This window comes from Diaporthe batatas (assembly GCF_019321695.1).
Source record: "Diaporthe batatas strain CRI 302-4 chromosome Unknown Contig00018, whole genome shotgun sequence".
NCBI lineage: Eukaryota > Fungi > Ascomycota > Sordariomycetes > Diaporthales > Diaporthaceae > Diaporthe > Diaporthe batatas.
In genome coordinates, this window is record NW_025408565.1 from 703974 (window position 1) to 729688 (window position 25715).

Below are 25715 nucleotides of genomic sequence, written 5' to 3' on the forward strand. Positions count from 1 at the left end.
TACCCTCGCCAGGTAAGCCAGCTCCAACAAAGTCAGCATGCAAAACCTGGCACTAATTCTCAAGACACTCACACACACCATGGTCCCCGTCCCAAGCACATAGCTGCTAAGAGAGTAGAATATCAGTAAGCAGACTCAATAGAGCCATAGGCTAGAGAGATCCTTACCTAACAGAATAGTAACACCACAATAACAAACCTATTCAAGAAAGCCTTCCCACACAAATTCTACAAAAAGACCAAAACCCTCTCAGAAAGCCAAGCAGAGTTTATTTACTGTACATTAGATAAACACCATATAAGGAAAGCGGAAGTCTAGGCACCTAAGAACTAAATCTTCCTCCTCTAAGTATACTACTTCATTATTAAGGATTCATCTACTTCTACACAATATGTGAGGAATGTGGTGGAAGAGGGAGCCCCACGGGGGAAGCTGGCAACTCTGCTTTCTGTTAGTTAGTAAGGAGGTAATTGGAACCCGAGAAATAGCTTACCCATGCGCGGACAAGTTTGAGGGCATGTACCGAGCAATTGTTGACTTCGTGCTCGAGGTACGAGCCGCTACCACCATCAATGATTAGTCAATTAGCACGTAGTGAGAGGCTGAACGATGCCCGTCACTGGAAAGGAGTGGGGCTCACATGTCCAGTCTAAAAGCCGAGAAGACGACGAATAGACAACTATGGGGTGAAGTGTTAGCATGTGCGAGTAGATGACGGAGCTGGGCGGGCTTGGCCGGTTGAACACCAGCCGACTTACATACACAGTTGAACAAAAAGTACAATGTGGCCGAAGCCTGAGGGGGAAAATTGCTGTCTTCATTGAACACGATAACTGGGTGCTATCTGGGAACGTGAACCCATCCGAGCTTGAGGCTCTCCATTCTAGTTATCCACATGCAGTCATCCTTCGGAATCGCCGCGCCGATGCTTCTTCCAGATCTTGCGCTTCAGGGCCCTCTTTCGCCCAGTTCTGCTGTAACCAAATTTGCCTCCCTTCTTCGTGGCTCCAATCCCGTGCCGTCGCCTGGGCTGCCGTTTCTTTCCCGTGGCAGGTCCCGGGCCGCCTCCGATCCTCTGCCTCTTGCCAGGGTTCGGCGGGCCGCCTCCCTCCCCACTCTTCTTCCTCTTCCTGTTCTTGTCCTCCTGGACCTTACTCCCGGTTTCCCCTCGCTGCGGCAGAAACAACGGCACGTCTGTGTTCTTGCAAATGCCAAAGTGCCTCACAGCGAACGCCGACGCCTCGGCGGGGTATTTTTCCAGCAGCTCATCCACGTTGGCGGTGCCCAGCTTCAGCACGAGCTCAATCGCCCTGGCCTCCTCCAGGTCCGGGCAGTAGCTGAGTAGCTGAACAGGTGCTGGATGGTCTGCTGCGGGTGACCGCACGGGCAGCTGGGCGTGTCTTTGGACCTGTCCTCGTTGTCCTTGTGCACGCGCATCCTGTACAGGGTCGCGTTTACGGCGGCGCGCTCGGCCCGGCACTGGAACAGCATGCTCGACTGGTGCCGGGGGAGGTTGGCGTACCGCTTCAGGTTGTGGGCCCCCCACCCATTGGGGTCGGAGTGCGCTGGCGGGATGCGTCTCTCTCTCTCGTTGATGAAAGCAAGCCTGTAGCCCTTCCACGCCGCGCTGCTCTCTGCGTCAGATTGCTGTTTGACTAACTGCTTGATGCGATTCTTCTCGTCACTGGGCCCCTTGGAAGGAGTCATCTCGAGGGCATCGCTCTGAAGTTGACGTGCAACCTTGTCAAGTTGATGGTACGGGTGTTTCTGCTCGCCAATGCCCGATTTTGTTGGCCTCCGTCGTTCCCGTTCCAAGCACATCGTCTTGTGGTGAGATGTGTCAAGCTCTCGCGCTCGCTGCGCGGTGGAGGTCTTTTCCAAGAAGATGGACATGCGGTGAACATGCAGCTCCTTGAAGATGACTTCGATGCTTTTATTCACCATGCCACCGGACACGTCGAGTAGAGCGGCTTGGTTAAGCTTATTCAGCCTGTTTATGTTTGCAACGCTCATTTGATAGCGCGCACTGACGTTTCGGGGGATATACCAGGCCCCACAAGCGTACGAAAAGATGGGGAGGACCTTGGCAATGTACAGCTGTCTCATCTGGTTCAGCTTGGGTCCCGTCTGCGTTCGAGAGATGTGCCAAAAGTTGTACCGTTGGAGCTGGACTCGCTTTGCGATGTGGTCAATATGCGGGCCCCATTTCAGTTGCGTGTCGACCATGACCCCCAAGATACGCAGGTGTAGTACAAGGTAGCCTTCGGGCGCCTCCAGATGGTTGCGAGTCAGACCTGGGATGTTAGGAAGCTGCGTACAGCGAGTTTGTGGCTGTGGTTCGAAATGTAGGAGCCCGTACTTCTGTGGTGCAAATTCGACGTCGTTGGCTTTGGCCCAGATCTTTACGCGGTCGTGCAAGGTCTTCAACGCATCGCAATTCTTGGAGAAGTGCTTGCTCCAGACGATGATATAGGTATCATCGACAAAGGAAACGATATCAGCACGCGCCCCATCAAGCCTGGTCAGGTTGATCTCCAACAGACCTGGGACAAAGAAGAGGAATAAAATGGGCGACAGACTGCTCCCCTGAGGGATACCCGGGCTGATAAAAAAGGCTTCGGGCGACCTGGCAAGTGCAGGTCGGTATGAGACTCATACAGCCAGGAGAAGACGAATAGAATAATCCAGGTAGGCACATTCTTCCTTGCCATAGCCTCGAGGAGTCTGTCGCGATTGACCCGAGGGTACGCGCCTGTGATATCAAGAGCCATGACCGTTGGCTTGAAATCGGCTGACCAGGCCGTGTACACTTGGTTCAGGATGTAATGCAGCACGCTTGTTGTGCTCTTCCCAAAGATTCCAAATTGGTTTGCGGGCAAACATCCAGTCTCCAGGACAAACTTGGAGAGCCGGTTGGCTACCAACTTATGCAGGACCTTACTCAGGGCGCCTAGCAGGGTGATGGGCCTCCAAGTCTTGGGACAGGAGTAGGAAGACTTGTCTGGTTTCGGTAAGGCAGTGGTCCGAGACGCCTTGAATATCCCGGGGTGGTACGAAAGACGCAAACGCGCACGCGTCAAACAGGTGCTCCAGGTGTTTCTCAATAATGTCCACACATAGGATCAAGGCCTCATTGGCGATGACCCCGACGCCAACTGCTTTGGGGCGCTTGAGGCCTCTCATAATCTTGGAAACTTGATTTGCCTCCAACATTGTGTCAGACTCGCCACAATCTCCCAGCAATTATTCGTCGGGCATGCGAGGCCGTGATGGGTTGCGGAGATGGCCCGTCTTTGGACCATGTATTGTCCTGAGGAAATGACTCCCTTCTTCGTACCCACTCGGCGCAGGTTCGACGGGCCCATCGGTGACATGTCGGTCTCTGACGGGCCTGGGCATGCGAGGCAAGAGCCGGGGCTTCCTCCCCGTCGCGCAGATGCCTCTTGGTTGAGCCTGTTCTTAGTGGGCTTCAATGTGACGCGGTCCGCGCCTCGTAGATACTAACTTTGAAGCAATCCTGCCCTCAATCCCAGCTACTATTTAAACCCAAGACATTAAGTAACGACGAGATTCTGTCTGACCACTTCGCCGGTCGATAGACGAAATTTCGGTCCGAATGACAAGGTGACACGCTCAGAGATACGTCACTGGGCAACAGTCGAGAAGAGAATATGATCTAGCAAGGTCATGAATGTATTTCAGAAAGATGCCAGCATCCCTTACAATTCAAGCTATGAATACTAACCAGTTTTTTCCAGGCAGTCCTTTTAGTCTTGGGGTCAATATAAAACTGTTTCCCACTCTTAGGATCAGTCTGCCAGTGTGTAGCGGACGCTGATCCAGAGGAGGAGGGCTGACCACCAGAGGAGCAGGGCCGATACGATGGATCGTACTTCTGCCGCCACTCATCACGAGTGTAAACCTTCCCGTAGCTTTGGAGGAATGTCGTAGTCTTACTGTTCAGTTCTGTTTTCTCCATGTAAGAAATAGACACTTTGTAGAACTCAAATTGTATTTAGATGCTGTTTCATACCTGACAATTTCATTTCAACCGCTGGTTGTAGCGAATAGTGATCTGTGTGCTCGTGGACAAGTATAAGGTCGCTCGGCAATGCAGTACCTGTGAAATTTAAAAAGTGCCGTTACAGAAGCAGGAACTAGATCACGAACCTTTCGGTGAAGTTCGCCGACCAACTGCGGCCTGCGCACCCGACCCTGGTACCACCGCAGGTTGCTGGCTAGGGTGGAACCGGATGGAACTTAGCGCAGCTGCTTCCATTAAAAGTCGCACTTCCCCTCCCATCAATCCAACTCAGGTGCTGTTTTGCATCCACTGACAGCTAATACTTTCCAATAGTCAACGAATCATGCCAATTGCCAGGTCACCAGCGCTGTTCCCGTCCCTTTCAAGGGCCATGGTTTTTTCTCGTGGCGCGCTAATGCCATCCCTCGGCCGCCCTCGCTGTTTCCATGGCACAGCGAAGGCAAGCTCTGCCCCACCTTCATACGCAACGGCCTTACATGGCAAGGACATTTACTATGGATCTTTTCCTTGCACACTCCACTATTACAGCGCGCGTGGGTCGAGACTTCTCTTATACGATTATACTGATGGGAAGGAGACCACCAACAGTAATGAGAACATGTACCGCCTTCACCACGATGCGGTGGTTGTCCAAAACGACGGACTAGTTTATGGCGGGCCTGCTGCATATGGAATCTGGAATGGCCTCGAGATGCTTCCGAATACTCTTTTTATGCAGCAAGTCGTTACTAATTACTTGGAATGGTACGAGACCAATCAAGAAACGAACAAGGAGCTAGCAAAGCAGTACCTCTTTACTATTCCCAAGGGTATGTGGTAATTGAATTCAGGGAACTTCGGAGCTTGGTGATGCTCTTGAGGTTTGTTAGACTAAAGGATCAACCCAGGAACACCAATTACTTCAGATCTGCTCCTTGTGAATGAGGACACTGAAATATTCTTCCTGATACCTCGTGAGGGAATGGCTTTATCAGGTAATTTCCCTAATACCCACTCATTTTAGTGAAAAGTGGATTCTCAACAATCCCTTTTTATTCAGCTTTGAATGAGAGACTCAATACCTTCTTTGCTTCCCATGGGTCTCGCCTTCCTAAGGATGAATGGTATCAGAAATATGACTTTCTGGAAGGGTACAACACTCGGACTAGGAGCGAATGGATGTTTAGATAAGGCTGTCCTAAGCTGCCTAGGTACATATCATTGCAGCGCCAGGGCTTCGGCTTGTAATATGTTGCTGGGAGCGGAGACAGAGGAGTCCTCGAGAGAGAGGAGCAGCAAGGACGCCCAGTAGGAGATGGTAGTCATTAGACTATCCACGATATTGATTCGAATCCAGACAACCGAGGCGGCAGGATCCTCCCACAACCTACCAGAATGGTTGCAGCTGAGTAACAGGACAGTAACGGAACAGCCGGTTGTTGGGCCAGAGACTGCCAGGACCAGGGCTCTGCCCGGCCATATTCACTCACGCTCCCCATACAGCGGTAGCAACAATCCTGGTCCATAAGAAACCTTTAGGTAAAGCTGTTCAATCTCGAGCAAGAATGAGATGATTATCAAGTGTCTTGGTTTGAAGGGTTGATATAACTTTTAGCGTGAGCCTCATTCAGCGTGAGTGGCGGCAACTCCCTGCCGAACCTGGCACCGAGGAGCTGAAGGTGTTTCAGGCCTGTTAGTATGGCCAGTTTCGGGTACATTTTTCTTAATTGACAAGCTTAACAACTCCAAAGAGAGCGGGTATTCGCAGGGCAACAGATAGAGGGCCTTCAAGGGCAGGCAGCGGCTCAGAGGAACTTTGGAATCACATACGCTCTAATGGGGATGGATTGTAACGTCCCCGGCCTACATTCCGACAGTCCCCTAAATCCAACCACCCCATACCTACATTTATATATATACACATCTATCCCCACCCTATCTATACCCCCCTATAACTTTATAAGGAATTCTTTTTAATTATTAAACTTTCTTTAAATATTATTTTAATTATTATAAAGAAGTATAAAAAAAAAGAATTTATAATATATTTATAATAATTAAAAATAAAATACCTATATAAAAAGCCTTTAGAATTTAATATATTCTATATATTATATTTTATAATTATTTTTTTAATATATAAAGTAAATTTACTATTTATAAATTTTATTAATCTTTTTTTAATATTTAAAAGAATTAATTAATATTATTTTAATTAATTAAAATAGTTTAAAATATATTTTAATTTATTAAAAATATAAACTTTAATAAATTAAATAGTTTTCTCTTTCTTAATACTCTTCTATTAAAAGGAAATAATTAAAAGTTTTTAATTTATTACTCTATTTTTAAAAACTATAAATATTAATAAATTAAAATAAAATAATTAAAAATAATAATAGAAAAAATATATTTATATAATTTAACTTAATATAACTATTTATTATAAAAATTATTAAATTAAATAATTATTAAAATATTAATAGAAAAATTAATAAAAAAGTTTAAAATAATATTTATAATTAACTATTTTAAAAATAGTAAGTTATTTTAAAAAACTTTAATTTATATATATAAACCTTTTTTATAAAGTATATATTTATTATAAATAAGTTTTAAACTCTTTTATTATTTTAAAGAATTAAATATATAATAATAATAGTTTTTATAACCTTCAAGAATTATATAAGTTAATAATTTATAATAATAAAAAAGTTAAATAAAAGTTTATTATAATTAAATAATTAAAAAAGTCTTTCTTTTAAATTATATTAAAAATCTATTTAAATAATACTTTCTTATAATTAATAAATATTATATATATATTATAATTAATTTTATATAAAAATACTTTTAAATAATATTTATATTATTTTTATTAATTATTAGTTTATATATACTTTAATTATTTAATATATTAATTTTTAATTTATTGAAAACTACCTTTAAAAATACTTATAATATTAAAATAGTTATAATTCTTTATTAATAATTATAAAAAAATTTCTTTATTATTATTATAAAATATATATTAAAACCTTTATAAAATTATATATTTAATTTAAATAATAAATAATTAATTTATAACTATTTTTAAATATAAAGCTTTTAATATATATTTTATTAAAAACTAATAAATTATTAAAGTAAAAAATAAAAGGTTATTACTAAATAAAGTAATATATATTTCTATATTAAATAATATTTTTACTAATTTTAAAGGATTATTTTATAACTTTTAAATAATTATAAAAGTTATATAATATAATAATTAAATATATTTATAATAAATACTTAAACTCTATATAATAACTCTTTTTTTATAAAATTTTAAAAAATTAAAATTAAAAAAATATTAATTTAATAATATTTATAAAAAAAGTTTAAAAGTTAAAATATTAATTAAAAACTAATAAACTAACTTAAAGGAAAAAGGTTTAACTTAACTTTAATAAGTTATTTATAAATATTAAAGTAATTTAATAAATTTAAATTAAAATTAAATAGATATTTAAAGAAAGTAATAAAAATAATTAAAAACTTTAACTATTAAAAAGGATAAAATAGTAATAATAATATAGATAGAGTTAAGGTAAAAAGGTAGTTAAAGAAGGAGGTAGTTGGATTTAGGGGACTATCGGAATGTGGGCCGGGGACGTTACTAGGGCTTACGCCGCAACAAACATTTGAAGCTCTTATTAATTGGGCGCGTTTACTTTGACCTTCGTGTCTTGTAAGCTTGTGCCGTACGTTGAAAGGGCTTTCTGCGCACGCTGGTCCGCTATCTTCCCCAACGTTACTTCAACATTGCACTGTTGGCACATAGTGCGGCACTCTATCTTCCCATTCTCCTCATCTCTGTAGCGACCCTTTTGAACTCCAGTCCCTCCGAGTCGTCAGCCTACAACACAGCCACGGTTCTCTAACCAACTACGCGTGTAGCACAAGCAGCCGCAGAGAAGATCTAGATTCCAACTACTCACACAGAAGCTGATCCAAGATCATCCCAGCACACAAAGGACAGTCTTGTGTGTTTTGACACCATCCGCCACCACTGCGACGATGACGCAACTCCCTGTGCGTGAGGGCGAGGACACCTGGGAAGTTCCCAACGCCGGATGAGCCTTGCAAGACATGGTACAAAGTCACGGGCGCCCTCGACGGGCCAACAGCCGGCCCTGTCCTCATAGCACTCCACGGCGGCCCCGGTGCCGGGCACGAGAACATGCCCCTCCTGGCGGACCTCTACAAGGCCTATGGGATCCCTGTTGTATTCTACGACCAGATCGGGTGCGGTCGCTCCACGCACCTCCGCGATAAGATGGGAGACGTGGAGTTCTGGTCCTTTGAGCTCTTCATCAAGGAACTTGACATGTTGGTCGACCACCTCCAGCTGCGGGACCGTGGGTTTTATCTCTTGGGCCAGAGCTGGGGCGGCGTTCTCGCTGCTTCCTATGCTATGAGCCAGCCCCGCAGAAGATCTCCTGTGGGGCTGAGAAAGCTGGTCATAGCCAGCGGGCCGTCAAGTATCCCGTTGTACGGTAAGACATCCCGACGGGATTTTAAATTACATGTCAAATATCACCGGAACGCACGTATCTAAAACTGAATACACGTGGTGTCCTAACACAACGAAATACAGAACAGGGTCTCAAGAGCCTGCTTACCAAGTTGCCGGCTGATGTTCGGAAGACACTCGAGGAATGCGACAGGCGGAGCGATCACGAGAGGGAGGAGTTCAAGAGCGCTGCCGCAGTCTTCAACGGCCACCACGTCTGTACCTTGGACCCCATGCCCGATGAGGTCATGGCAGCGTTCAAGAATATGAGCGACGATCCCACCGTCTACCTCACGATGTGAGTCCAGTATTTTACATAGAGACCCTTACCATACGTGGGTGATTGGTGTCTAACCCAAAGGAACATCAAGTCAAGGACCGGCTGAGTTCGTGATATTTGGCTCAATCAAGGGTTGGGAGGGGTGGAGCCGAGCTCACAATACTGAGGTCGAGACCCTCCTGATCAACAGTAAGGCGGACGAAGTCACCAACCCCGCCATGCACCAATGGTCCAAGGAGATCCCCAAAGTAAGATGGGTGACTCTTGGTGGGAGCCACATGTCGCACTGGGAGGATAGGGATAGGTACATGCAGGAGGTCGGCGACTTTCTCGCCAGCACGGAGCCTGGTGATAGAAAACAATCGTGAGGAGAGTTGGCTGCTCCCAATATCGACGCAGCCATTGCGTGGGTACGAATGAAAGGACCGCACACACTGTATATGTATGGGAATCAGAAGCGAAACCACCACTTCTTCACCAGTGGGGGCTTAGTTTGCTTCAAATGCTGCCAGCCGGTTCTGCTTCCAGGTTGAATTACACGATATCACAGCCCGCGGCTTGCAGCGTTCTCATCACAGGCTGATGGTTTCATCGTCGGTAGGTCGAACCAGCTGCGCGCGACTCGCATCCTCCACCGGTGGACTTTGCGATGCGACAATGCCTAGCCTGACAGATCCAATCGTGTGCAAGCCCCGCTCTCTCACCACGGCTTGCGCCTGCGCATTCGACCGGAATGCCATACTTGCAAGTTAATGCTGCTCGCCTACTGAACACGAAAACTGTCCTGCCTGGAGACGGACTTGGTACTAATAGGGGTGAGTTCAGAGCGGGCGACACGACCAACGGTAGACCTAGGAACGTAGATTTGGTAGATGTATCCGACTAAAGGCAACAGCTTGCTATAAATCCATTCAAACACATGCTTGAATAGCCCCTTAGTGTGGCAGAGGGTCCAATCGTGCGGCTGGTGTGAATCGTGAGGTGAGCATGCTGCATGAGTTGTATTTGGTAAAATTAGCAATTGGCGTTCCTTGCTCATATGGTTCAACGTCTGATACGCCGACATCCAACAGCGTGAGACAAACGAAACGAATTCGATTCGTCAAAGCAGCTTTAAAGGGGGAAGGATGTGGTATGACTGCCAAGTAAAGAAGTTAATGAAAACATACAAAAGGTTTCTCCCCCACCACTAGAGTTGTGATAGAAATGTACAAATTTATATATATATATATATAAATAAATGTATATTATATAAGTGTAGCTTTTATATTAATATAGCTTTTATATAAGTATATAAAAATTAAAATTAAAAGTTTGTATATTTATATAAATATAAAATAAATGATAATTAAGAAAATATTAAGGGGTTATAATGTAGAAGACTTAGTAACCCTTAAGATAACCCTTTAATTACTACCTAATAGTTAGGTAAGGAGGTGTAAAGCTTGCCGCCTAGGTACCACATGCGACCTATAACAGGACATCTGTAGCGGAAACCACGTTAAAGGTATTGCAGAATTGCAAGGTGTTAGTTAAGACATGAACTACAGCCCACTTTTATAAAAGGGGGTGTTAAACCAAGAAGGTAATAAGACAAACACAGGATGTGGTATGATTGGTCACTCCAGCCTGCCTAGGTCAGGAACTGCTCGACCTGTCTCCCCCCGCCCTGCCATCCACCCGCCCGTCCTCTCCTACCCGATATGCATATGGACAGGACAGTACACGGCCCGTTGTATCCATGTACCCAAGGATGCCGCAAGAAGACAAGAAAGAACAAGAATAACGCCCATAGAACAATGCAGTCCATCGCATCCCATGAGTATGAAAGGGGCAATAAAAAAAACAAGAAAAAGAAAACCCGACCCCTCCCAGGTCCAAGCCCCCCCCCCCTCCTCCGGGATCTCAGCCGACCAACACAACACACTCCCATCCATGGATGCCGTAAATCGATGCCGACAAGAACCAGCAGCACCAGTCCCACCCAACCCCCCCCCCCCCGCCCCCCCAAATCCCCACTCAGCAGCCCCCCCTCAGCAGCCCCCTCAGCTCCCCAAACTTGACAGGCTTGACGAGGAACTTGTTGATGCCCGCGACGAGGGCGTCGTCCTGCGCCTCGGCGCTCGCCAGCCCCGTCAGCGCGATGATGGTCGCCGGCGCGCCCGCGCCCGCGCCCGCGCCCGCGCCCCTCCTCTCGGCCTCGACGGCCCGGATGCGCCGCGTCGCCGTGAGCCCGTCCATGACGGGCATCGAGAGGTCCATGAGGATGTGCGTGAAGGGCTTCTTGGTGGTGGGGGTGTGGGTGTGGGTGGGATTGGGCTGGGGGTGGCCCCGCGGTGCTGTTTCTGTGGGTGTGGGTGTGGGCGTGGTGGTCGGCATCTTCGGGCTGGTCCCGCCGCTGTTGGGCGGGGAGGGCAGTGCTGCTGTTGCTGTTGATGTTGATGATGTTCCTGTTGTTGATGTTACTGCTGCTGCTGATGCTGATGATGGTGACGATGTTGATGTGGTTGTCGTCGTCCCGCCCGGCCACGCCGCCTCGTACTTCTCCAGCGCCACCAGCCCGTTGCACGCCGTGTCGTAGCTCAGGCCCTGCTTCCGCATGAACATGACCAGCAGCTGCAGGTTGATGTCGTTGTCGTCGACCAGCAGCACGTGCGGCGGCCGGGCCCCGACGACTGCCCCTGCCCCTGACCGTGACGAGTCCGCCCCCGTCCCGGCGCCGTCCTCCTGCTGCTGCTGCTGCTGCTGCTGCGGTGGCAGGATCCTGTCCGGCGGCGCCGAGATGGACCGCGACACGGACCCGGCCCTGCCGCGCGCGAGCGCCATGTTCTGTTGTTGTTTCTGTTGTTGTTGTTGTTGTCGTTGTGGTCCCGACGACGCCGACGCCATCGCCCCCTCGCCGCCCGCTTCGGCCCCGCCGACAAGAACCCCCGGCCCAGGCCGCTCAGGGAGCCGCCGTGTCCCGCCGGCCTCCACCGCCGGCGTCGTCTCCCCCCCACCGGCAGCAGCAGCAGCAGCAGCAGCCTCGGCCTCCTCGGCCAGCCGCGCCCTCTGCGCCTCGCGGAGCATGTCCCGCTCGCGGCGGATGGCCTCGGGGTCCGAGTCCTGCCGCCCGAGCACGGCCCGCTGGTTCTGGTGCTGCTGGTGGTTCTGGTTCTGGTGTTTCTGCAGCCCGGCCCCGGCCCCGTCGCCCCCCGCGCTGAACTTGTGCATCACGCTGGCGAACTTGCGCGGCCCCAGCGGCTGCGTCACGGGCACGGCGTGGATGCCGCGGCGCAGCAGGGGCGCGGCGACGGCGGCGCGGAACTCGGACGCCTGGGCCGTGTTGCTGCAGAGGACGATGACGTTGGCCGGGCCCGTGCTGTTGCTGCTGTTGTTGTTGTTATTGCTGTCCTTGTTATTATACCACCTCAGGAGAGCGTCTGCCGAGGCCGGCGGGAGGGGGAAGAGCATGTAGTCGCACTCAGGGGGCCCGCCGGGATTGTCGTCGGGCTCCTCCTCCCCCTCGTGCCCCCCCAGCGTCTCGACCTGCATGCCGAACCACTCCTCCGAGTTGCTGCGCAGCGTGTCCTCGAGGAGGTCCAGCGCCCGGAGCCCGGACCCGCGCGGCTCGGCACCCGCCTCGGCCGCGAGGCCGCACGGGTCGACGATGCACATGCGCGCGCCCCTCGCGAACGCCGTGTCGAAGGGCTCGCCATGGCCAGGGGCAGGGGCCTTGTTATTGCCGCTGCCGTTGCTGCTGTCGCCCGGCCCCGGCACCGGCACAGGCAGGGTGAGGACGACGTCGACCTCGGTGCCGTGGTCCTGCGTGCTGCTCACAGAAATACTCCCGTCCAGCGCGTCGACGATCTGCCGCACGATGCTGAGCCCCAGCCCCGTCCCCGAGGCGAAGGGGTCCTCCTAGAAACAACCATTAGTGACATATAATCGATGATGTATACCAAGATAACTAATTCAAAGACCTTACCTGCGAGAACGGAGAGAAGAGCCGCGTGCGCTGGAACTCGAGCGACATGCCCTTGCCCGAGTCGGCGAAGCGCAGCCGCACCCGCGCGTGCGAGTCGGCCTCGCCCTCCACCGCCAGCGACACCCCGACGAACCCGGCCTCGGTGTACTTGAGCGCGTTGCCCAGCAGGTTCATGACGATGCGCCGCAGGGCCCCGGGTTGTGTCCGCACGAGCCAGCTGTGCCGGGGCTTGATGTCGAGGATCACCACCGGGTCTATCTCGCGTGTGGCTGTGGTGGTGGTGGTGAGGGTGGAGGAAGAAGAAGATGAAGAAGAAGAACAAGCAGAGGAAGCAGTGATGGCCAGCCCCCCGCCCCCCGACGCCGCGTGGTCGTGCAGCGTCCCCTGGTGCGTCCTCCGGAACGCGTGGCCCGCCGTCACGGCGTCGACGACCTCCTCCACCAGCGCGGCCAGGTCGAACTCGGCCGTCAGCCCCACGATGCTGCCCACCGTGTCGCGCCGGTGGCTCGACCTGCTCGGGCGGTGGCCCCGCTGCTTGCGCGTCGAGTTGCCCTTGCGCAGCTTGTTGATCTTTGCGTAGTCCAGCACGTGGTCGATCGTGTCCAGCAGCGTCTTGCCGCACGTCTCGATCGACGTGAAGAGCCCGGCCTGGTAGCCCGACACGGCCGTCTCGTGCAGGAACTCCACCGACCCGAGTATGCCGTGCAGGGGGGACCTATATATGTTGTCTCATATCAGCCCGGCTTGTTCTTGTCCTTCCCAATAATTATACCTTAGGGATGATATGATGGCCCCCCTTCTCACCTGAGCTCGTGGCTGATCGACGCAATGAACGTCGTCTTGGCCAGGTCGCTCTTCTGCGCCCTGGCCCGTGATATCTCGCTCATGATGCTGTTCCCAAACGCCTTGAGGTACGGCAGCTCGTTGTCCGGGTTCATCAGCCGGCCCGCCGTCGACGTCCAGATGAAGCCGCCCGCCAGGTATTTCCCCTCGGTAAAGTCCCACAGCGGCAGGAAGATGAGCGACCGGATCCCCGGCAGCACCTTGAGCAGCTCGCTGGGGATGAACCGCTCCCTCTTGTTGCGCCCTGCCCCTCCGCCTCCGCCTCCCCCTCCGCCTCCCCCTCCTCCTCCCCCGGACTTGTCGCCGCGCGCCGCCGCCGAACTTGAACCGTCCGCCCCGCCGCCCCCGGCCTCGACCGCCCCCGCTCCCGCCCCCGGCTGCGGCCTGTCCTCGGCCGACAGCTCGTCGCCCGAGCTGATGCCGCTGCCCGTGTCCGTGAAGCTGAAGAACTTGCCGTGCGGGAACGCCTTGAAGTACCGCTCCATGCTGTCCTCGGGGAACTGGAAGTCCCCGGCCGCGAGCCGCCCGTACTGGTACTGCTGCTGGGCGTGCTGCGACACCGACAGCCCCATCACCTCGCACGCCGGCGAGGGCCGCCGCTGCCTGCCCCCCCGCAGGTCGTCCTGCGACTCGCCCGAGTCCACGCGCCGGTTGCGCGGCCGCCGCGTGGGCGGCTGCGCCGCCGCCGAGTTGTCGCTCTGCCGGTCGCTGCCCGACGTGATCCCCGACGAGGCGTCGCAGTGGTCCGCGGGCGCGGGCGCCGGCAGCCGGCCCAGCCCCTGGAAGGCGCGGGACGACGTGTTGAAGAAGACGACGCCGTCGGCGTTGGTCGACTTGCGGATGATGTGCGTCGCCCGCTGGAGGATCCGGTTCGGGTCGGTGTCGCTGCTGCTGCTGCTGCTGCTGCTGCTCTTGGCCGAGGGCTTGCTTGGTTCCCTCGGCGAGCAGGGCTCGGCGGGCTTGTCGTCTTTGAGGCTCGAGGTGGTGGTGATCTCGTCCAGGTCCTCCAGCATCTTCTTGGCGTTCTGGGTCTGCTTGCGCATGACGGCGGATATGACCGGCGACGCCTTCTGGTCCTCCATGGAGGTGCTGATGGGCATGGTCGACGTGGAGGTGAGCACGACCTCGGGCTCGTCCCCCCCGCCCACCGGGATGCCCTCTATAAAGTCAGCGAGGCCCCTTACCATCCTCGACCCGTTCATCATCGCGTCGCGGTCCTTGGCGAGCTCGAGGTGCTCCATGATCGTGGCGGCGACGTCCTCCATGAAGATGAGCTCGTCCACGCTCAGCCCGAACCGCGGCGCCTCGTTCGACACGGCATAGACGCCGATCCTGTGGCCCGCCTTGGTCTTGATGGGGACCCCGGCGTAGAACAGCACCCCCGGCTTGCGGACGACGTACTCCCGGTCCTTGAAGCGGTCGTCCTCGCGCATGTCGGGCACCACGAGCGCCTCGGTGGTGTAGGTGCGGCCGTCGCCGTCGGTGGCCGTGTACCTCGACTTGAAGGTGTGCGGGCAGACGGCGTCGGCCCTCTTGATGATGGTGTTGCCCAGCCACACCTCGTCCCCGGGCGTGTAGCGGCGCTCCGACAGCAGCGAGAGGGTGCGGGTTGCCTCGGCGAGGATGTACTGCTGGGTGCTGTCGATGAGCGAGACCATGGAGCGGCGGACGTCAAGCCGCAGGGCGGCCAGCTGTGCAAAGGCCGTCAGGGCCTTGTCGCCCGATGCCTTGGGCTTGTAGCCCTCGTACGTGAGGCCCCATGCGTTCTCGCCCCGGGCATCCTCCTGGATGTCCACCAGCGAGTTTTGTGCATCCTTCCACGGCTTGTAATACCTTTTGCGCGAGCAAGTGTTAGTTGGGGTGCCGTGGCAGGGGCAGTCAGAGTGGGTTAGAGTGTGGGTGTGTAAGTGAATGAGAGAGTGTGTGTATATGCGTGTACATGAGAGAGAGAGTTTGTGTATGTGTATATGAGAGAGAGAGAGAGAGCAACAGTGAGAGTGAGTGAGTGAGTAAGTGACAGAGTGAGTGAGAGCATGGGAGAGAGCGAAACAGAGACACGAAGAGACAAAAGGGGTGAGAAAGACAGGCGTTAAGAAGGATCTTGCCTGTGTAGGTCGCGCTCTCGCGCCGCCTCGGGACGCATCTGTGTGGGTAGCCCTCAGCCTGGTGCTGGTGGCTAAAGGGGGGGGTGCAAGTCAGACCGTAAACTGTCCGTGGGTGGTGAATAGGAGAAACCAAAAGGCTCGGTTGCGGGTGGCTCGTTGTTCGGGCGGAGGAAAACCGGGGATAATGAGTCGGCTCGTCAAATCGTCAGCAGCAAGCCGCAGGGGGGGGGTGGGAGCACGGGGGACGGGGGAACGTGGGACAGACAAGACATGATTTGAGGAGTGAGGGAGAAGTGTCAACAATCCCATTTGTTCTCGACTCTTTCTTTCCCTCTCTCCTCTCTCTACACTAAGTCTAGTCTCAGCCCAGCCCCCACAGATGGGCCACAGATGGGGAGAAATTCCCCGCGGGCGAATCGATCATCAGCATGCCGCCCCAGCTGCCCAGCTGGGCCCCAGCAGAGGACCCATGTATCCCACTAGTGTGGCCCTGTGGGCGAGATACCATACTGCTTTTCCCGATCTGAGCTGTGGCACACGGGGCCCGCATCGTCTCGAGCAATGGGGCCTAGAACACCCCGTACCGTGGCAGCCGCCGGGCCCACTTCCAAGATTTTTTTTCGCGGCACACCTACTACTGTGTATCAATGTATGTACCTCAGCCTGCAGCCGTCTGTACCCGCCTGAGATTGACCCCTGCTGCCCCACTGCCCCAGCGCGCTGGCACGCCCCCCTCCCCTGCAGGCAGCCCCAGCTGGTGGTGGGAACCGGCCTGACTGACAGCTCCTGGGCTGCTGGGATTTCACGTCTGCGGGTGGGCCAGGGTGGGGGGCCTGCCACATGTGCGAGGGTTAGGTGTTTTTTTCCAGCGTATGTGAGATGGACCCATTTATTTCCCTCCTCCTCCCATGTCCGCGCCGACTCCGGGCTGCCGAGGTCTGCCACGTCTGCTTGCGAGTTTGCTGCACATGATGTGGGCAATTGCTCGTCTCGTCAGTCAAGGGAACCGCGCCACCAGCGCGACTAGGAAATTATCAATTAACACTGGCCAAGGCAACCGGCGTTGTTCTAGACCAGTCTTCTTAGTTGTATGTGTAAACTGACAACCATCAGATAAACATATCCACTGTGCATCACACCTGCAATTTGAACTTGTCGTACTATGCAGACATCAACTCTACACAATACATACCTACCCACTCATGGTACTTCAAAGATGGTGTACGTCACAATTAATTTCTAGATCCAATCTAGGCGAGACCCCCACACGTAGTTCATTTATAATGTCCATAAACCTTACAGACTATGTCTTCTCAGACTACAACTATGAATCGCAGCCTGTCTCCACCCGCCCACTTCCTGAGCAGCGTATACACGCTACTATGCATTTACTTACTCATGTGCAGATCCGCTTCACCGTGTGAGGGACCCATCATGTGTACTAGTACTGGCACTATGTGGTGCAAATGTGCAGGCCCACAGGTGCTCTACACCAGCTCTAACGTATTCACGAGCTCGATTGACCCACCTCGATCGAGCCCCACCCCTCCTCAACATAAAAAGCCGTCGGACCCGACCCGGAAATTGGGGGCCGGGTTTTGTCTTGTAAGCACCGCAAAAGTTGGCAGGTACTATGTACAGCTGTCAGATGCGGGAGCCGTCTGCCGCATTGTAATTTCAGAGTATAGCGCGGGGATTTAATACTCAAGTGCTTAAACAACTGAAGCAGTCACAAACACACTCGTATCAGAGCTCTTCCGAACACACAGTTAGAACTTCAAGATACGTTGCAAGCAATTATTCGCGATACACGACCGAGTACGATAGCCTTGCGGGCAAATAATTTGGTACTACGCGTGGCGACTTTATCAATGCGGACTTTACAGCGAAACAAATATATTGACAGCGCCTGGGCGGTGCATTGCCACCCGCAGGATGCAACAAGAATCCCGTCCTAAAGTCTCGAGTGTGGGAGACACCCCATTCTTCTGTGGAGTATTTGGTGATTAAAGAGGATCTTCGATCACGCCATTCTGTTTCTAAATCTGATCCCGGATTTACGACTATACCTGGTCCCGAGGTCCCCAAGAAAGGACAATAAGAAGCTGGAGTACAACTTCAGGACACAAAATCAAAAAACGCTTCATTCTTATCAACATTGAACGATTATGCTTTCAACCGTGAGCGCCGCCAAGCCGAAGAAGATGCGTTTTCAATATATCCACCGAGGACACCCACACCAACTCCTTGCGAGGATAGCCCTACAATCAGCTTGGTTATTATCTCAAATCAACAGAGGCTGTCGTAAGGCCTCTCCCATGAACTCTTGTCTGCCGACTTGCTGCCTACACATCTGCTCGTCATTGACGCTCGACTGCAAATAATCCCGCGCTAGACTGTTCATACCCGGTATGTCTCTTATAACCTGAAAGAGCTTCTGAGCACCACCACCAACAGCCCGACAGAGGGACGCGTTTCCACCTCTCGTAGGCATTAGATAGGTGGCCGCGCACCCGAGCATGTCGGGCAGATAAGGGTGCACTTTGAAGTAGCCAAACGACGGCATCTGCCTGGCCAGGAGAAACTATTTCGGCGGCTGGTGTGGAAGCATCGTAGTCAAAATTGGCGGCAGAGTCGAGCTGCTCGGCGGTGCTTGATGGTCCAGCCGGCGGCTCGGCCGCTGCCGCCCTCAGCCTCGTCACATGACCGAGCCTGATGACGGCGCCGTGGGCGAGCATCCGAGCAGAGAGAAGCATCGGGTCGCCGCCGGCGTCGTGCACGGCTGACGAGACTCGGGTGTTGTGCATACCCAGCAGCTGCAAGCGCTTCTCGATGGTCGACGCCAGCCACTTCTGTCGGGACCAGAAGCCATGGCGTCCACATTCTCTGGCCTTTCTTGAGTCCTCGCACGAACAGTCCATGTTTGTGTCCGCGCTACAGCCATGCGGGGTCTGGGTTGCGTGACATGTTGTCGTGGAACCGGAGCCACGGTATATCATGCGCCACCCGTGGATCGTCACCATCACCACGCACTCCGCCAAGGGTGAAAGGGGTGATGGAGGCGTTGAAAACATGATAGTATCGGACAGGAAGCCGACACGGACGGGCTGGTTGTTGTGAAAGTTGGCCTCGGGCGCGGGCAGCCGCGTGCAGATCTAGCAATGAGAAATCTCAAACTAAGTACGGCGTCGTATCTTTCTTCTGTAGAGGTCCATTGAGTTGCGGTATACTTACCATGACCTCTTGAAAAGTCAAAGGGTACTGGTTACGCGAGCAGAGAAGGCGGTCAGGGCAAAAAGCCACCCAAAACGTCCTCCTGCGCTCCTCGACATCCGGACAGGGGCACATGGTCTCCGCGGCACCGGGTGCCGCATCTCGATCCATCTCGAACAGACGCGCCATCAGCACAAAGCGGCAGCGCCGGCCTGCAGTGAGCACGGCCTGGTTCTCACGCACCCGGGGGAGCTCAAAGTGGCTCAGGAGCAGCCAGGACTGGATATACTCGATGGCCATGTCGTCGCTGCACCTCGCCGTGAAGGACTGGGGCAAGACGCACGTCTCGGCGTACAGCTGGTCGCAGGAGCGCGTGCTGGAGGCCGACATCGCCGCTGCCATGGTTCGCATGGCCGAACGGAGGCACGCACGGGCCGGTCCTGGATCCTTTCTGGGATGCCCATGAGAGGCAGCGCCTCCAGTGGATGAAGGGGAGGACAGGGTGGACAATGAAAATTTGGTCCTGGTCGCCACGTATGTCGTCTGTGATTGTGGCACTGGCAGTAGTTGTAGCACGACCCGAGTTGTACGGTCGGATGAGGGGGAAGTGATGGTATCCTTTATATTCGAGCTTGAGTCTGAACCCGGTGTAAGCAATGCCAGTGTGGGACCTCCCAAGCAGGCGAACGTCATATCGGGAGACGCAGCCTCGACTATCCGAGGGGTTGTCTATTCCTACTCGACATCATTCTCTCGGCCAAGTTGGTTGAGCTGTCTTTGGAGGTGTGCTGCGAATTCAGATGGTCAGCCCTAGGGACTGCGGTTGGAATCTGGCTTTCGAGAAATGAAAGCATCTCGTGTCTCACACAGATGCAACAAAGTACCCGGGCGCCCTGGCGGAGTACGAGCCCGCATAAGGGATCCGACTGACAGATTCCAACGAGACAAAAGTATCTGGCGGGTGAGGGAGGCGCCAAGGTCAATGGTGTTACCTACTAATCTGCAGCCGCATTGCTTGAAGCTCGCTCTTGTTCGCGTCTCTCTGTGGATCCTTGTAGCGACGAGGAGTAACACACACTAGTGATGGAGTCCAAATATAAAGCTCAGGATAGATACCTAGCCACTACCGTGTATAGTCGTATTAGTTCCCCTCTCCCAGAATTGCTATATTGTGATGATTGTAGAATATGAACCAAGTTGGCCAACTGGGCATGAATTGCACAGGCAGAAACCGAGGTTTCTCGCATAACCAATACCAACTGCTCCTGGTAGCAACAGCCTACCTAGGTGCTGGAGACATGTGGATCCACAATCATCAGTGGAGGACTGTCCTGTCAATAGACGTCTAAGTCTGCAATGCTGATCAAGACCTGTGTGGATGCTAACGGGCTGGGTATACATGCTAAGGCGGACTTGTGCGGACTTCGTATTCCGAGTCCGGGACCCCCATGGACCCGCCCATGCTTTGTTAAGTCTGCCTGCTAATCGAAGTCCAGCGGCAAAGTCCGTAGAGTAAAACTTATGCCACGATCCTTGGCGGAATAAAGTCCGTATATCGATGGAGAGTTGTAGCAGCCACGTCTGGACAGGTGATCAACTCCGGTCGTTTGTTTGAGTGGTGTCCATGCCCGCCCATAGTATCATATGCTGCTTGGACACCTTCTCCCGTGCCGGCCTATATCTTTCCCTCTCTGCTTCCACCGCTGTTTGGATCCAATGAATAGCACCTCTGTTCTGAAACAGTCTGGCTTGCACGCGCGAGGCTACAATGTTCAGTAGCACGTACCCAAAACTCGAACGACTCTACAATGGCTCCTGCGAGTCGACAATCTTGGTCTTCGGACCACATTCCCGTGTCGGCAAGAACTTCCCCAAAGAGCATCTGGACCACATGATACAGCCGCTAGCCGAGGGGCAGCACAGAGAATGGATCCTGAAGACGGTGGACGGGCTGCCAGGCTATTGGGACGCATTGATCGCGAAGATGCCGCAAATCGCCGCGGTGTTGCCGGAGGTCCCTCAGAGCCTCGCCGACCTCAGCGCCTGGTTCCGACACGGGCGACCCGCGGCCGAGGATGCCACCCTCCCGCTGCCCGCCTTGGGACCGGTCGTGACTCTGACGCAGCTTGTCCAGTACTGGCAGTTCCTTGAGATGACCCACGAAGGAGAGCGGGGACCTGAAGTAGACATCCTTGCCGAGCCGACTGGCGGCGTCCAACATGAAGTCTGGGGCCAGAGCCACCACGTCTCTGGGCTTTGCTGCCGGGACAGTACCGGCGGCTGCCGTGGCCAGCGCCGGTAGCCTTCTGCATTTCGAGGAGTATGCGGCCGTGGCGATGCGATTGTCTAGTAAGCAGCTTCTATATGCAGTCCTTTCCGCTTCAAGAAAGGAAATACAGCTATTTTGGCAGTAAACAGACTATTCGAGCTTTGGATGTGTGGTGTGCACACCGGTTGAGTTCTGGTGAGAATAAGTTGTCTACAGGTACTGTTTCTGTGAGATTTGGACACAGGGCCTTCCTCAGTCTACGAATTTTCAGGGGCGACGGTTCTACTGGATCTTCACAGGCATAAAGAATGGAGTGCTTAGACGCAAAAGAAGAAAACGAACTTCAGATATTCCATCGTCCATCAAGGAGCCATGATGTAGACCCTGGGTCATGAGAATCGTCGACGTAATGGTCCAATGAAATTCCTGAGGAAAACAAACGAAATAAGACACAGTTTCCAGTCCACGCAACCTGAAATCCAGCAAGTACAACAAGCCGTGTTGTCACATGCGGTTATTTGTGTAATGCCTAACGTTACCTTAGGGTAAAGCATTTCATTATTGGTCGGGCAAACGACATTTGATGGGCAAACTTGGAAGCTCAAGGCAGCAGCAACGTTGGTGCAGGTGATACAGGTAACACATGTACATGCATTGTGCACATTCTTTTGGCTATCCAAGTACTAAGTACCTAGGTAGTTTAGGCAGCACTGAGGGGAGATGCCGTGCTGAGGCACAGCAGAGTCTTGGAGCCTCGTTTTAAAAAGGCATTATCATGGTTATATAAACCCACTAGGAAACCAGCCTCCTGGCAATCGGATTCCTGTCCCATAACCTGGATTTATTGCATGCGCATCTTGGCATCAGTGGCAACACCGAAGAACACGTCGACTCAGCACCATACAAGGTACCCGAAGCAGAACACCAAGACGGCCCCTGAATCAACCGAAGGCACAATCGGGATGGCTGAAGAACCAGCATGCTCAATACATCGGCCCACCGCGACCGCAGACTCCGATTCAGACTCGGACTTCAGCATGGAGTCCCCCTCGACATCTACGGACCGAGATTCCTTTGAAAATGTGAGCGAAGAGGGTGGATCAGAGTGCGCGATCCAGACTCTCTACGAAGGGCCCCCCAAGTGTGAATGTTGCAAGAACTGGGTGGAGGAATACCCTGTCGACCTGCGGGCGGAAATCGAGCAAGGAGAGCAGAGCAAACAGAAAGCCCTCGTCGTTCGCATGCGCAGGAACCATGGAGATGGCAAGGCACTTGTGCTGGACTCCGTGGTTGTTCGGAACCAGTCGCTGAAGAGGACCCTGTGCGAAGTATTTGACGGCTACCAAGGCATCACACCATCCCTGAAGAAACTCGTCTTCACGGCCCCTTTCCACCCTTTCCACCACCGGTGGGCAAAGTTCCAGCAGATATTCGATCGCCAGAAGAGCGAAGACCCGGAGTCCGCGAGCTACACACAGCTCTTGTACGATGTGCTACACAGCGAGCTCAAGGATACCAGGGCCGAGATCGCCGACCTCGTCGCTCACGGTGTAATCACGTATCCCTTGCTCTGGGCAATCTTTGAGCCCGGTACTCGTGTTGTGACCGTCCAGGATGGCCAGCCAGACCGCTTCTTCATCGTCAGCAATTACGCTTACAATCGTGAAGAGGGCTTCAAGTTCTTCGACATGGCGGCCACGTTCGTGGACTGGGAAGGAAGGCAATTCGCCTACACAAAATCAAGGATGGCCATCGGCCAGTTCAACGGGACCATGGCGATCACACAGCTCAACGTGATGCCTGCTAAATTTTACCCGTCAAGAGAAGAGTCGGAGGCAAGCGCTATAGCCCGCGGTCGACGATTTGTGGAGCTCCGTGGCTACCACTATGCGGCCTATCAGGGTAGTTTCAGGTTCAAAGCCCGGCTTCATGGGCAGGACCCTCAGGATGTGGACCGGCAGGTAGGTGATATCCCATTGTTTCCATCAATGAGCTTGGGGAATCGATCTTTACGGCTAAATTTGGATTGTTTAGGTCGATGGCCGTATAGTGGTGGACGCAGCGTCCTATATTGACTCCAACTGGGGCCCTAGCCAACGGTCAATCTTTGAACCTCTTGGAACAAAGCTTGCCGCTCCAGAGATAGACGTTGAAGACGGAGCTCATATGCCCTACGAGAGTCGGGATGGAAGCGGCAGAAACATGTTGCCACCGCCACCGGCCGCGAGACGTATGACGACGTCCACGCCGGCGTCGCACGGGTCGCATAGGGGGCCAATGTATCGAAAACCGCTCGAACATTGGCAGGTGAAATATGAGTTCATCACGCCGGAGGAGCAGAAGGAGACTGGTAAGTGACTGACCTAACCTTTTCTTTCTCGGTTCTTTCGCCGTCCGATTGTCAATGGTGGTCCTCACCTGTGTGACAAACTCTCAACTCACCTTCTATCCTCCAGATGCCGACCTCACGGAAGCAGAACTTATGCTGTGCAACACTCGCGTGCGGGGGTACTCACTGAAGCTCAAAAAGTGGGGAGAATTCGATGTAGACAGCGTCAGGGAGATCGTGTGGAACGACAAGGCGTTCCCGAGCCTGATGCTTCCCAACGGCTACAAAGATCTGATCCTGTCATTCGTAGAGGGCCAAGCCTCCAACAAGAACAGCTTTGACGACATCATAGAAGGAAAAGGGTTAGGTCTTATTATGCTTCTGGTGGGCACTGCCGGCACAGGCAAAACGTTGACAGCCGAGGCGGTGGCCGATAAGGTCCGAAGACCGCTGTACATGTTGAGTGCCGGAGAACTTGGCCAGAAAGCGAACGACGTCGAGTTTCATCTGGGCGAAATTCTCCGACTGACCGAAAAGTGGAACGCCGTCCTTCTTTTCGATGAGTGCGACGTCTTCCTGCAAGAACGGTCCATGAACAACCTTGAACACAACGAAATTGTTGCGGTCTTCCTTCGGTAAGCATCACTCACAGGCCCGCATCCCCAAACCTCTTCAAGTGACTTGGCTCCACATCCGATACTTCGACGAGATCGGAAGTAACAGGTGCTGACTTTGACCACAGTGTTCTTGAATATTATCGAGGAATACTGTTCATGACCACCAACCGCGCCGAGAGCATCGACCGTGCCTTCCAGAGCAGAATCCATCTGACACTGAACTACCCCGACCTCCAACCCCAAGCGAAGGAGCACATTTGGCGGCAGTTCATGACGCAGGCGGGGGAGGCCAGTTGCCTCACGGAGGAGACATTTGCACGCCTGGCGCAGCTGCCTCTCAACGGGAGGCAGATCAAGAACACCGTCAAGAGTGCTATCCTTTTAGCCACGCAGCAGAATGAGAGTCTCGGGATTGAGCAGATCCAGACTGTGTTGGAGGCAACGGGACATGGGGTTGGTATCGACGAATGAGACGACTAAGGAGGACGTATCGCTGCTTTGGTGAACCACACCAGTCTTGTTAGTCTCAGTCTCACTTCACTACCTATGGTACATGGAGACTATTTTCAGCCCTCGAGTTACGAGACTAAGATGGAATGACACGGAACAACAATCATTGTGCAGCGGAACAGGTAGCGACGCTTCAGTGTAGAGGGATACGAAAATAGTCAAGTTCGCTATTCACCGGAAAAAATGGTATGCCCATAGGCAGCTGCTCAGCGCACTTGCACTCTGTTAAAGCTGCTGTGCTTCTCGAGCTGCCGGCCTTTCTTCTCTGTAGGGGTACTAGAGTAACAGGGTACTGTATTTTTGTCAGCGAACCTCCTCGTGGGGCTGGATCATGGCTGTTGTTCGTCCCAGTAAGGATTAATACTGTATAATTAGCCGGCATTACCAATAACTACAGTGTCTCTGCCTGGGATCAGACCCCGGGAAATCAAGCAGCAGTGGCAATACCCCAGCCGGGTGGTTACCACGAGTGCAATTTTCCTCTTTGAGCACGCATCAAGTTCAGTGCAACGCTGGCCCCATTCGCTGCCATCCGCTGTCGAGGGGCAGTCGGAACACCTCAGCCTGAGGCTCCCGGGTACACGACTGCGGAAGCAAATTAAGCCTAACAGCTGCCCCAACGAAGAGTAAATTTACTTGAATCGTGCGACTTGCACATACTAGTAAGATGCAATGTCCAGAAATAGGGTTCAAATTGAGGTAGATTCGACGTGAAAGAATGAAATGACACATGCCGGGCAAAGTTTGTGTGTTTTGTCGCACTGTCAGTTATAGGCCGGCGGGCCCAGTACGAACGCGACGTCGCGCCATACGGACGAAATATGGGTCAGCATGCAGGGACAAGGCGCGATAAATGAGTTGAATCAACCACCTGGGCATAGGCCCGCTGGCCAAGTCGCCAAGTCGAGCGGAGAAGTAACCAGCTTCCGCTTCGAGACAAGAGGCTATCTTACCAATCTTGCAACTTTAGCTGCCGTCAGGCAATCCACATGTGCGCGCA

The 25715-nt window shown here is 52.5% G+C and overlaps 5 protein-coding genes across 5 annotated transcripts; 2 read left to right on the top strand and 3 right to left on the bottom strand.

The window, feature by feature from the left end:
* Positions 1–901: 901 nt before the first annotated feature.
* On the bottom strand, positions 902–3213 carry KVR01_012302 (uncharacterized protein; the record flags this gene model as incomplete). The annotated part of the gene is made up of 4 exons (XM_044783281.1): positions 902–1337; positions 1409–2543; positions 2627–2975; positions 2998–3213. 4 exons carry the CDS (start codon positions 3211–3213, stop codon positions 902–904), a joined length of 2136 nt encoding a protein of 711 aa, XP_044638880.1.
* Positions 3214–8249: 5036 nt separating this feature from the next.
* KVR01_012298 (uncharacterized protein) lies at positions 8250–9230 on the top strand (the record flags this gene model as incomplete). Its single annotated transcript, XM_044790307.1, has 3 exons — positions 8250–8565; positions 8667–8880; positions 8954–9230. 3 exons carry the CDS (start codon positions 8250–8252, stop codon positions 9228–9230), a joined length of 807 nt encoding a protein of 268 aa, XP_044638876.1.
* Positions 9231–10881: 1651 nt separating this feature from the next.
* On the bottom strand, positions 10882–16017 carry KVR01_012176 (uncharacterized protein; the record flags this gene model as incomplete). The annotated part of the gene is made up of 4 exons (XM_044781639.1): positions 15778–16017; positions 13634–15505; positions 12830–13544; positions 10882–12762 (listed from the first exon to the last, which is right to left on the bottom strand). Exons 1-4 carry the CDS (start codon positions 15813–15815, stop codon positions 10882–10884), a joined length of 4506 nt encoding a protein of 1501 aa, XP_044638754.1. The 5' UTR covers positions 15816–16017.
* Positions 16018–18061: 2044 nt separating this feature from the next.
* Positions 18062–19380, bottom strand: KVR01_012291 (uncharacterized protein; the record flags this gene model as incomplete). Its single annotated transcript, XM_044787358.1, has 3 exons — positions 18062–18361; positions 18480–18932; positions 19012–19380. The coding sequence occupies 3 exons, from the start codon at positions 19378–19380 to the stop codon at positions 18062–18064; spliced, it is 1122 nt and encodes a 373-aa protein (XP_044638869.1).
* A 2690-nt stretch (positions 19381–22070) lies between these two features.
* Positions 22071–24676, top strand: KVR01_012203 (uncharacterized protein; the record flags this gene model as incomplete). The annotated part of the gene is made up of 4 exons (XM_044784007.1): positions 22071–23220; positions 23294–23609; positions 23716–24223; positions 24331–24676. The coding sequence occupies exons 1-4, from the start codon at positions 22108–22110 to the stop codon at positions 24674–24676; spliced, it is 2283 nt and encodes a 760-aa protein (XP_044638781.1). The 5' UTR covers positions 22071–22107.
* Positions 24677–25715: the final 1039 nt, after the last annotated feature.